Consider the following 12264-nt stretch of genomic DNA (forward strand, 5'->3'; position numbering starts at 1 on the left):
ATTATATTAATTATTGCTAGCAAGGCTTTACCAAGTAAACAAAATGATACAACATCAAATACTCTATTCACTTTTGCAGACATCACTGTGTGTATAGCTGGAATTTAAGCTGATCTCTTACGCAATCTCCATATTATAATACCACTAACCTAACATTTCAAATCCCAATTCCAATATCTCCATTATTATATACCTGTGGTCTGTGGAATATATGCCATCAATCTTCCATTAATTTCAATTCTCCTAGCTAGCTAGCTAGCCAGCCATGGTTACGCAAGTGATCAAGCTTTTGAATTCCTTCATCCCTTTGAGTTTGAGTAGTCGTATCTTTTTGATTTGCCTTGTTCTTCTGGATGCTGCCAAGTCTGAAACTTACACTGTAGGCGATGGAGATGAGTGGAGCTCGGGAACAAACTATGTTGCCTGGTCGGAAAAACACAAGTTCATGGCCGACGACGTTATTGGTACGACCACGTACTTCAATTCATTTCATTCTTTTTAATTATTTGAAGATAGAATTTGATTTTGTTTGCATTGGTGCAGTGTTCAAGTATGTTAAGGGGCAACATAACGTGTACGAGGTAACAGAGTCTACGTACGAGTCATGCGACACAAGCAGTGGAGTTTTAGGGAAATATGAAAGCGGAAACGACCAAGTGAAGCTGAAGGAAGCAAGAAAGTACTGGTTCGTATGCGACAAGGACGGGCATTGTCTGGGAGGAATGAGGTTTGGGATTAATGTAATGAAAAGTGGAGGCCAAACCACAAATTCTTCTTCAAATCCAACTCCTCCTAATACTAATCATCACCACACTACTTCTGCTTCTTCTAAAATGTGGGCTCATTCTATTCTTTGCTCTCTTCTACCACTCGGAATATTTTTTATTAACATTCTTAATTATTAAGGACCTTGTGGTCCAGTGGTATCAAACCCTTCCCTTTATATTGGAGGTGGTGGGTGGGTTCGAGTCTCAGTAGAGTCAATAGTAGTTATGAACAGATATTGCATTGTAATAGAGTTAGTAGTATTAAAAAAAAAAAAACATTCTTAATTATTAATATTATTATGTACTCCAATATATAATAAATGAATTGAAAATGATTCCTCCACCCATCAATAATAAATTAAAGCAAGTACACTTCATCAAGTTTAGTTAAGTTAGGTACGTTGTGAATTATTTGTGATGCACTTTCAATCAATAGAAAAAAAATCATGAAATTAATTCGAAGCAATATAATATTCACATGCATGCTTTTGAGGAACATTGTACTATATTCTTGCTCATCATGCATTCCGACTGATAGTACTAAGTAAATTATGAAGATGTTTTGGTTTCAGAATCAAAATGGAAAAATGTGATTCCGGTTTCTGTTGGCTTCTTGATTTTGAGCTATGGCTTTTTTTTTTTTCTTTTTTTTTTTCTTTTTTTTTAACTAGGAAAATTGGTTTCTGTTGGCTTCTTGATTTCGAGCTAAGGTGGTAATTTATATATATATATATATATATATTAGAAAACTCACAATTACTATTAAAAGTTGTTTTATCTGATAAGTTAGTTTCGTGAGTGAAAAAAAAATGGGCGAGAATTGAAGTATGGAGATTAGGGGTTTGATGAATAGAGTAGTGAGTGATGTGATGGGGGCATCCTAACCTCACAAGTCACATGGGATGGGAGGCGTGTTCCAAAGTGGGTGCCAGCCAGCCAGTGTGGAGGTGCAGGCCAGGCCGGTCATCACTCACTCTCTTCTTTAACCTTTTTGTTTCACCACTGTGCAGTCCCTACTGTTCCTTGTCGTCAAGTCCAAAAGGGCCACAGGGCTCTTCAATCCAATTGTCATGCCAGATTGGCCACCCACACCACTAGCTTTTTTGAGAAACATAACTTCATTAATTCAAATCAAAGTACAAATCATCGACAATAAAAGAATGTTTCTAGCTTAATCTAACTAATACACAACGCCATCTTTATTCATTACGCCATCATTTTCCTTTTCCCATTTTCCTCCTTCAATACAAATTTATAATCACAAGATCACAAGTTTGAATTCTAGCATTTTTAGTTTGATTCGGTCAATTAATGACAACTTGGGTTATTTTGTTTTTTATGATTTTTTATCAATTGCTATCACAAGACGAGAATGCTCTAGTGGAAAATTGCGATAACCGCATAGCATTAGCATATGCTCCTTAAACTTAAAAAAAAAAAAAAAAAAAAAAAAAAAAAAAAAAAAAAAAAACCTTTTTTTGTTTGTTGGGTTTTCCAGATGGACACGTGTCGTGAGGCAAACAGCAGTATAGGTATAGGGACCGGTCAATGCGACTTTCGAAAAAGGTAAAAAGAAAGATCAGAAGCGGTTCAAAATTCGAAAGCATCGTTTGATTGATTGATTGACAGCACGCAATTTTCCAACACTACACATACATTATTATTATGCCAATGTTGTTCTACGTTAACCATTGTTGGTCGGAATTAAAGATGCATGCGCACACCCTATTATACTCCATCATAATATATTTTGATTGTATGTCTTAAACAATATATATCTTTGAAATTCTATTAGTTAGTAGATGGTAAATTCATTCTAGTCCCTAGGCATTTTTTAATATAATAATAATACATGCACATTTCTTTACTTTAATTTAGCCAGAAGAGGCCTGGCCTGGGCGGCCGGGCTATATAAGCATCGAAGAAAGGAAAGAAAGAAAACAAAAGAGAAGAGTATTTGTATTCCTAGCAAGCAAAGCAGCACAGCTCCAATACCAAATACTCCTACATGAATAGATAGATACACACCACCACTCACAGCAACGCCCAACGGCCGGCCTAACACCAAAATTAAACATACATTGTCTCAAACAAATATAATAATATAATAGCAAATGATTAAACAGACAATAATAATTAAGACTAAGCCATGCCAATTCAAAGATTGATTTAGAATTAATATGGTGTGGTGAGTTGGATCAGTTGGTTGGGTTGCTGCGGAAAGATCCCAAAGCCTTGATAGCCGCAGCTCTTAAGATGTACTGGTGGTAAGCCGCTGCCGCCAACGCTCCAACAAACGGTCCAACCCAGAAGATCCACTGCACACATGTCATTTCATTTCAACAAATTTTTTTTTTTTCATATATAAACCAATTAATTAATTAATTAATGGAGCTGAGCTGAGGGGGGTCCGTCGTCTTACGTGGTCATCCCACACTTTGCCATTGTTGAAGATGACGGCGGCGCCAAAGCTCCTGGCGGGGTTGATGCCCGTGCCGGTGATGGGGATGGTAGCCAAGTGAACCATGAACACCGCAAACCCTATGGGGAGAGGAGCCAAAACCTACACCCCCAAACTAACATTATATTATATTATAATAATATATATGCACAACTAACATACACAAATTAATTAAACAAGCTGATAATTAAGCTAAGCTAGCCATCCAGTGAGATATATATTATATGATGTAGTAGTAGGAGGAGGAGGATAGTTACATACAGGGATATGAGAGTCGCGGGCGTTCCTCTTGGGGTCGGTGGCTGAAAACACGGTGTAAACCAGGACAAAAGTTCCAATAATCTCAGCACCCAAAGCGGAGCCCCGGGTGTAGCCATGGGCAACCGAGTTTGCACCGCCGCCTTGTCTGTTATAGGAATCCTTCATGAACGCCTTCACCAGCCCTACTCCGCAAATGCCACCCAAACACTGTGCTACCATATACAACACAGCCCTCACCAGAGACACCTTCCGAGCCAGAAACAACCCAAATGTCACCGCCGGGTTTATGTGTCCACCTACGTATAGTAAGTAGTACACACTTCACTTTACCACTTATATATAATAATACTCATTAAAATTAAAAAAAAAAAAACATATTTTTTTTCACCTGAAATTCCGGCAGTGCAGTAGACGAGGACGAAGATCATGCCACCAAAGGCCCATGCTATGCCAAGAAGGCCAACGCCGCCGCATGGGCCGCCTGCGGTTTGTTGTTCCTTGTGGCCGATGACGGTGGCTACGGTGACGTAGAGGAAGAGGAGTGTAGCTATGAACTCGGCTATGACGGCGCGGTAGAATGACCAGAGCTTGAGCTCGCTCAAGTCCAAGAGCGGTGCAGGTGGTGGGTCCACGTAGTCCTTGCCAACGTGGTGGGGAGCCTGTCCCTCTTCGCTCACTTCCTTAGACATCTTCTTCTTCTAGCTAGCTAGGCACTGAGGGTTGAGTTGAAGAAGCTGAACAGAAGGGGTTAGGAGGATCTTATTGACAGAGGCAAGGGCATTTTGGGAAGCTTAAATTTCAAAAAAGTAAAATGCCAAAACCAGTGGGGACCATTGAAGAAGAGACAGAGTAGAGTAGAGTAGAGTAGAGTAGAGAGGTGAAGTGGGCCCATAAAGACAGCGAAACCATGTGATGCCTAATCATACCTTGGGCTTCGTTCTGCTCGCTTACCCAACGGAAAACCTCCTTTCTTTCTTTCTTTCACTCTACTATTCACGTCTCGTCTTTTTGTAAAAACAAAAAACCTATTCTCATCCATAATTCACTTCCATACTAATTTTTTATTATTAATTAATAATATAATATAATGCAATTCAATTTTTGTTTAATCTTACGTTGTAGTGTAACGGTAGAGTTAGGAAGAAAGGTAGACGAGCACGTGCCCACATCAGACGTTTTGGAGATTGGACACGCAGCTAGGTTGCATGTCTAATATCTGTACACCCCAATAAGGCAACAATTTGCAACTTTTTTTTTTCTTTTCTTAAATAAATAAATATTTCACATCCGATCCTTATCCATCCATACTTAATTGCTACCCTGGCGTCACATCCTTTCTACCAATTTCATCCAATATTCCATAATTAATTGCACCAACTAAACTACCATATACTTGAAATTAAAAAAAAGTGCGTCAATATGTGCTACACCAATTATATATGTTAATCAAATATTACTACTTTCTTTTGTAATCAAATCAAAGAAAAAGTCACCACGCTTTTACATATTGTTTGTAATATAGCCAATAATTAAAAATCATATTGTGGCATCATATGTTCCGTTCTTCCATACTTTAGCTAAGCCATGATAGAAGCAATACTTTATTATATTTGAATAAGAAGAAGATTATAAAGATATTTTGGTTGGGTGTTTTATTAGTTGTACGTATGGTCTGTCATCCCTGTACTTTCATCCTGTCTCCTTCTCCTTAATGGAATTTTATATAGAAAATAAAAAGATTATTGTTATCTTCAAATCTTAGTTATGCAAAGCTATAGTCGGGCAGTTAGGAGGAGGGAGGGAGGGAGGGAGTATCATTTTATATTATTATTATATTTAAGAAATAGTGTAGATATGATAATATTCCGTCCCCCAGGCAGATTGCAGAATTGTCAGTGCAGTCAAAAGGATTAGTTTCAGCCTCCTTGTGGCCTAGAACACAAGAATCTTTTTGTTTATATATATTATTATTATTATTGTGTGGCTCGAAAACGTGTTGTGTTGTGTTGTAATTATGTTCCCCACTCTCTCAATTCTTTCTAATTTCTATGATGTTTGTTATCAATGCTCAGCCCAACCCCAAAGTCTCTTCATTCTTTAAAGTTCAACCTGCTGCTGCCTTCAGCATTTGCAATCCACAGATTCAAATAATAATAATAATGATGATGATGATAATAATAATAAGGTTTGAATACAAAGTGATTCTGAAGAGAAGAGAAGAGCAGAGCAGAGAGTAAAAAAATCGTGATGGATGCAATGGCGTAATACAGACCACGGCCATGGATGCAATGCTATACAAGGAGGCAATAATATGCGGAAAACTGCAGCAGCATCCTTCCTGGTTATCAGCCAAGCCTGGCCTTCACATTACAACAAGAATGTCCGTCTTCAAACAACATTCTTTCCTAGTAATGAATGAATGCTATGCTGGAGCTCCAATGTTACGGTCTGTGCACCACTTGTGATACAACCCAATGAACCTAGTTATTAACACCACAACAACCATGCAATTAGTTTTCCATTTTCCATATCAATCATGAGGAACATATTTAATTAATTTGAAGCTAGCTAGCTTACGATGTTGTTTTCTGGGGTTCTCCAATAGAAGCCTTGTGCAGCAATGAAAGCTATATTAGAGGTTAAGAAGATGAAAATGGTTAGGGAATGCTTTCCCATCCACTCTAATGCCAACGTTAGCCGCCTCTGCCCACAAACATCAACCTTTAACATACATCAACAGCAAACGCGTTAACAATATCGCACCACTACTATAATGTTTGTTACTACTATGTGAATATGAGCTAGCTGCAATATAATTTCAACACTAACCAGTAGGTACAGAGCACATAACGTGATTCCAGCAGTTGCTGAGGTAACCATCATGTAACTTATTGAGTACAAAGATTTGTTCAGAGGTATACCTGTTAGGCAAATATCAGAAATAATTAATGTGAAGTTTACAAGTCATGCTGTAAAGATCATTTATCAGGTCTGACAAACATGCTTATAGTGGAGACATACCTATGAGCGCAAGGAACAATCCAACAACCAAAACTGGAAATGAAAGCATGGCCCAATTGTACAACCGTTCTTTATGGTCCTGTTAGTAAAACAATTATATCAGTTTGATCTTCTCAACATTTGATTGATGTTTCAGGTAGGCAAAGCTCTGTAAAGGATAAACCACAAATGCCTTACCTTCAACTGTATGAGGATGTGACCAAACTGGAGTCCAAAAATGCAGGCCACAGCAGCCATTAGTGAGCTGTTCATAGAGGAATGGAAAAGCTGCTTACATGTGACTAACACATCCTAAAATAATGAATAAACAAAATAATCTTTTATAATTACAGAATCAGTGCATAGCAGGAAACTTGAATTGAGGCGTGAGATAGATAAAAGAAAGATGGAATCTTTACCTTAAAATACCTTCAGGTTCAAAGGGAGCATAACACCATGAAGGTGGATTGGATACCTTGCATTCCTATGAAGAGCAACATTATTAGTTATATAAAAATAATACTACAATGCAGAGATATGATTTTGTGCAGATAATAATGGGGAAAAAGTTACCTCCAGATTTCTATATACAGGTTTCCCATAGAGATGATCAATTCCAAGAATATAACGATCTATCATTGCAGCTGAATTACAGGCAGGTCCTATATCACCTCTAACAGAACAATTAACCTGTAAGTGGCAAAACAAACTATCTAAATTCCAATACCATCAATTTCTTGTGAAGTTCAGTAGGAAATTTCAAGAGGCCGATTCTAATTAACACAATATATTAGTACCATAAGAATGAATTGAAGTTTACTCAAATAACAGATTTAGTGAGTAGGACAAAGGAGAAAGCTGCTTCCCTAACCTTGTAAACATGGCTTTCATTGGATGAATGTAAGGAAGTTGTCTGAGGTACACTGAATTGCCAATTGGGAACATACAAACCATATAATAATCCCATATATATGGCAGACAGCGCCAATACAGTGCACCTGTAAATAAACGAAACAAAACCAGCAAAGAGCAGTGGACCTTAAGTATATGTCTGCTAGAAGTTTCAAAAGCATTTTCATAAAAATCATGAACTTTTCAGCTGTGAACAACTTACCAATGCCAGATATAATTAAGGAAGAAACCACCTTTTGTTTTCTTTCGGCATGGAAGCCATATCTCACACAATGCGGCAACAACAAACCCAACAGCTATCCTCTGTAACAAGGCAACACATTATGATCCCAAAGCATTCAAACTATTTAAGTGGCATACTAAAAGGCATCAAGAATTAACAAGTGATACCTGCAAAATTCCCAGCCATCTTATTCTTTCAATGCTCACCCCATATGTCAAAGAAGTTATTCCGTGCAAGTAACCACCTGAAATGGACAACTAAGCCCTAATGATCAACAGTAAATATTGAAAGACTAGATTTTTAGCACAGAAAATTTACAGTTTATAACTCAATAATAATATCAGGAAGGGGAACAGAAAAAGGATTTATCCAAAGGATAACACAGCAATTGGTGAATTAAGAATGATCCCATAAAGTGTGTAGATGGAAGTACAAAAGCAGATCCAATAATTTAATTACCTTGAAGAAAAATACCAAGGACAAAAAGTTTTAATCCCTTTAACACAACCTTCCTGGAAGCCTCTAATCTGTTGGAAACATTCTGGGATTGGATCAGAAATAGGAACGTCGTGTTAATTAAAGAATGTAGTAATCTAATCGACTGCTGTAGAAGTGAAGCTAAAAACAAAAGAAGCAATGTAGCGGTACCTTATAAACAATCGCCAGGGAAACTCCGGCCACGAAAAGAAAGAAAGGCATTACGAAGTCGGCCAAGTGCAATCCATTCCAAGGGCAATGAGCGATGATTGGGAAAACGGATCCGCCATAATCCACAAGCATCATAAGCTGAAACGATGGGGAAAACAAAACAAAAAAAGAACCAATTCTTTCAATCTCTGTTTAACTACTCATACCACTACTAAGGCAGTGAATCAAATCAAGACTTACAAAAACACAGAGGCCTCTGAACACATCAAGAGACGCAACGCGAGCAGCTGATGAGCGTTTGGTGGTAGCGGCAGCAATGGATTTTTTGGCATCACTCATTTTCCCTGCCTCTAAGTCTTTTAACAATGGCTGATCTTCTGACATTCTTTCCGATTGGGTAATCCGACAATGAGAGAAAGCAAAAAGCAGCGATATATGTCAGTGGCTACCCTATCCTGGAAGCAATGAAAGATTGGTAGTGTTCAATCCGTCGGGAGTGAGTGAAATTGGAATGAATCTGAATAAATTATAGAAATATAAATATTATATACACACACGTAAATGTGAAGATAATTCTGATAATTTTGTTTGGTTAGATGAAGAAAGGAGAGAAGAGTGGCTGTCCGACAACAGAAGTAAGGTATATCCGGGGTGCAAGAGCACTATTGTTCTTCGCGCGTTGCGGTGCAGGTGAGATGACGTGTTGAGCTGTGATTGGGCGGTGGCACAGGTTGGGTGTAGGGTCACCAACCACTCAATGTAAATCTGTAACGTGCTCTTATGAGTTTCTGATCTGAAGCGTGTCTGTCGATTATCATAACGACTAACGAGTAATCCTCATCCAGATCCATCACTAATTGCAATTTTAATGCCCAAATCTCAAACTAAAGAAAATAAAATCCCACAATTAGCGGGTTCACCTTTTTGGATTATAGCAATTAGTACACCGTTATACGAAATTGTATTTGTGTTCAAATTTAATCCGTAAGTATATATTTTATTTACGTCCATCTAATTAATATTTTGCATGCGCTCCTGTTTTGGAATGATAATGACTAATTTTGGTCCAGATTTGTAGGACTTGGTGGTTTACTGAAACTGATTACACCTTTTTTAGCGCAGCGTTACATTTATTTAATTCATTGTCGCCTAATATTATATTAATCCTGATAGATAGATGAAATTTCAGTACCTAATTAAATGAATTCATGAAGGATGGAGATTTTAGTTGGTGAGCTATTTCTTTCTCGTTTGATTTCCGAGCATACAGATCAACAACCGCATACCACTTCAAAAATCAATAATTAACCCACTGCGTTATTCCTAATCATATTTATCCCTCGTCAACGTAACCGTAAGCGTTTTTTTGTTTTTTTTTTGTTTTTTTTTCAAAAATCAATAGTTTTGTCCACTTATATTGTAGCCATATTTACTGGGTGTAACACGTATATGTCATTTATCTCTTTGTTGTAAGTATTTTTTTTTTATAATGGTAGGTACAAAAAGAATTAAAATCAAGTTAAAAAAACAACTCAGGAAGGAATATATACCCACTACATATACCTGATACATATGAAGGAATATATACAGTACTATATATGAACCAGATTATGAATTATGATAGATACTAATGAAATTTAAAAAGAAGAGATATGCATCGTTTTTTGAGGACTGGATGTAAATTTTTTTGATAGAGTGTGTAATGGTGGAAAAAACAAAGTTGTTATATTTATAAAAGATATGTAACATGACCCCGAAAAGGATAAATACGTAATTGAACAAGTTTGTTAGATTTTCAATCACTCGGGAAATTTTTTTACCTACTTTAGGTGGAATTTATTTTTCTTGATATTATGGAATTTGATTCCTAATTAACCTAAACGTTCCTTAGTCAAAAGTACACCAGACGTGAGAATAATTTGTTCACATTTTAAATTTTCAAGAAAGTTGTTATCAAACACGGCCTCTAATTAAAACTTTGATGATACTATGCCAATAATTATTTCTTGTGTATACTATAAAAATATTTTTTAGGTGTGAAAAATACATCTCATTTGTTTAAATTAATTTCTTTCTTGTGTCAATTTTATAACTGTAGAGTAAAAAAAAAGTATATCATGAGTTATACATTCTAATGATTGAAAATTATTGAGTAATGATCAGTCATATATAAGATGTTGAATAAAGCCTTGTTTCCTTTTCTTTTGACGTCTTCTATTGATGATAATAATTCCAGAATTTGCAATAATCTGTATGGAAGGAGATGAAGAAGCAAAAAATATCTCAAAACTGCTACCCCAATAGCGTATGTCGGTAGCGGTCCAATTAATGGGTAGGAAAGAGAGACACTTACTTGGTCATCGGAAATGGTTGACTACCAACGTGCATGAATGGCTTATTGGGATTGGAGGGAAGTTATATTGAACCCCAAAAATGTGTGTGTTTTTATTTTTATTTTTTTATTTACCAAGTATGTCTTGAAATTATCGTTTAATAATTTTTTTAATTAAAACGTAATAGTTTTGTATAAGTTCATAAAAGAGACGGTAAATTTGATCTAAATTTACATAGTGTTAATCACAATCTTTACGGGCTAAAACTTTAATGTGAAAACACAAATAACAATGAATCGCATGTAAATCAAACTAATTAACTAAATAATGTTCATGATCATGAATTTTTAATTAAAACAATAATAATAAGGATAAAGACTTACCTGCTTAATCACCTTGGAGACTGGAAAACTTAGAGACTATAAAATCTTACAATCCCTAGAGTTTTTCTGGGTATTTATATATGGGGTGAGAATCATCTTTCAAGAGGAATAGGAAACCTCTTTCTACGAATAGAAATTAGACAGTTTAGGACTGTGAAACCTCCTTTTAGAAATATAAATCCCTTTAGGAATGTAAACCTCCTTTTAGAAACCCGTAACATTTTTCAACATCTTTTAACCCTTATAAACTTAAATTTTAACAGAATGGAGGTAGGGAATTTCACTAAGTAATTTCGCCTTTATATATTACTGTAATCATCACTGTGAGTCTCTTATGGAATCACAACATTTATTATATGAATCAATGTTAGAAATAAATTATTTCCAACACATACATTCTTTTTAAGAATTTTATTGATGGGTCGGTTTAATACGAAGGGTTTAGTATATGCTTGAAACTTGCGAGACATGTTGTCTCACTTATGGAAAATACAACTTGAAGATCCTGATTTAATTTTAGGGATTGCTTCTTTTTTTTTTAGTATTATGACTTTATTACAATGTAGTACCTGTTCGTAGCTACTTTCTCAACCAAATGAAGCACAAAGAACCAATATTGGTAAATAGACTTGTAATTAATGCCCTTGATACAGGAATTTACTTTCGGCATTTAGTTTGAATGCCTTAATTGGTAATTTGAACTGTATACATACATTGAAAAATGACTTATAAGATATCACAATCCTTTTTACAAGCAATTACATTACCCTATTTCTTCCAAATTCTTTTAAGCATTATACTTTGTTACTGATCGTTCATCATGACCAGGTAAAGACTGATTTAATTTGGTAGTAAAATCAGCATTCATGATCTTCTTCATTCTCCCGGTGTGCTTGAGGTGTTTTTGTTTAATTAAAAGAAAAAAATCTGAATACGAACACTAAACATATTGCATTGGTTCCTTAACTTTGAAGTTACGTTAAGAAAACGTACAACTAAAGGGCGGGGGCATGCATGCAACAAATAAGATGAGCCATGCCAGACGTGGAATCCATTTAACCATAACATAGAATGGCATTATTGGCATGTTGTTGTGGACTTTTTTTTTTTTTGAAAACACATGTTGTTGTGGACTTAATCCCACTAACTTGGTGCAATTAAGTCGCAACGCGTTTTCCCCAAACTTTAATTCTCAAATGCGTAGACAATTTGGATAGATAGTGAGCTTTATCAGAATAGGTCAAATGTTTTGATCTTAATATATACCAATAAATCG

General features: G+C 36.0%; 2 protein-coding genes across 2 annotated transcripts; one reads left to right on the forward strand and one right to left on the reverse strand.

Moving 5' to 3' along the window:
- The first annotated feature begins 168 nt into the window (after positions 1–168).
- On the forward strand, positions 169–996 carry LOC116030780 (basic blue protein-like). The gene is made up of 2 exons (XM_031273114.1): positions 169–464; positions 544–996. The coding sequence occupies exons 1-2, from the start codon at positions 266–268 to the stop codon at positions 903–905; spliced, it is 561 nt and encodes a 186-aa protein (XP_031128974.1). The 5' UTR covers positions 169–265; the 3' UTR covers positions 906–996.
- A 1704-nt stretch (positions 997–2700) lies between these two features.
- LOC116029408 (heparan-alpha-glucosaminide N-acetyltransferase-like) lies at positions 2701–8872 on the reverse strand. The gene is made up of 16 exons (XM_031271399.1): positions 8513–8872; positions 8273–8410; positions 8084–8165; positions 7792–7868; positions 7604–7704; positions 7361–7487; positions 7063–7179; positions 6909–6973; positions 6688–6754; positions 6511–6589; positions 6319–6410; positions 6067–6210; positions 3878–4169; positions 3490–3785; positions 3190–3330; positions 2701–3085 (listed from the first exon to the last, which is right to left on the reverse strand). Exons 1-16 carry the CDS (start codon positions 8654–8656, stop codon positions 2966–2968), a joined length of 2082 nt encoding a protein of 693 aa, XP_031127259.1. The 5' UTR covers positions 8657–8872; the 3' UTR covers positions 2701–2965.
- Between the last annotated feature and the right edge of the window lie 3392 nt (positions 8873–12264).

The sequence above is a fragment of the Ipomoea triloba genome, chromosome 9 (assembly GCF_003576645.1).
Source record: "Ipomoea triloba cultivar NCNSP0323 chromosome 9, ASM357664v1".
Lineage (NCBI taxonomy): Eukaryota > Viridiplantae > Streptophyta > Magnoliopsida > Solanales > Convolvulaceae > Ipomoea > Ipomoea triloba.

What these genes read in the sequence shown, in the direction of transcription:
- LOC116029408 (XM_031271399.1), bottom strand. Translation starts at nt 8,656, where the DNA reads ATGTCAGAAGATCAGCCATTGTTAAAAGACTTAGAGGCAGGGAAAATG. An exon ending in ATGAAAGCCATGTTTACAAG is followed by an intron (nt 7,180 to 7,360) that starts GTTAGGGAAGCA and finishes TGCCACTTACAG; the next exon opens with GTTAATTGTTCTGTTAGAGG. An exon ending in CCCGCGACTCTCATATCCCT is followed by an intron (nt 3,331 to 3,489) that starts GTATGTAACTAT and finishes TTGGGGGTGTAG; the next exon opens with GTTTTGGCTCCTCTCCCCAT.
- LOC116030780 (XM_031273114.1), top strand. Translation starts at nt 266, where the DNA reads ATGGTTACGCAAGTGATCAAGCTTTTGAATTCCTTCATCCCTTTGAGT. An exon ending in CATGGCCGACGACGTTATTG is followed by an intron (nt 465 to 543) that starts GTACGACCACGT and finishes GCATTGGTGCAG; the next exon opens with TGTTCAAGTATGTTAAGGGG.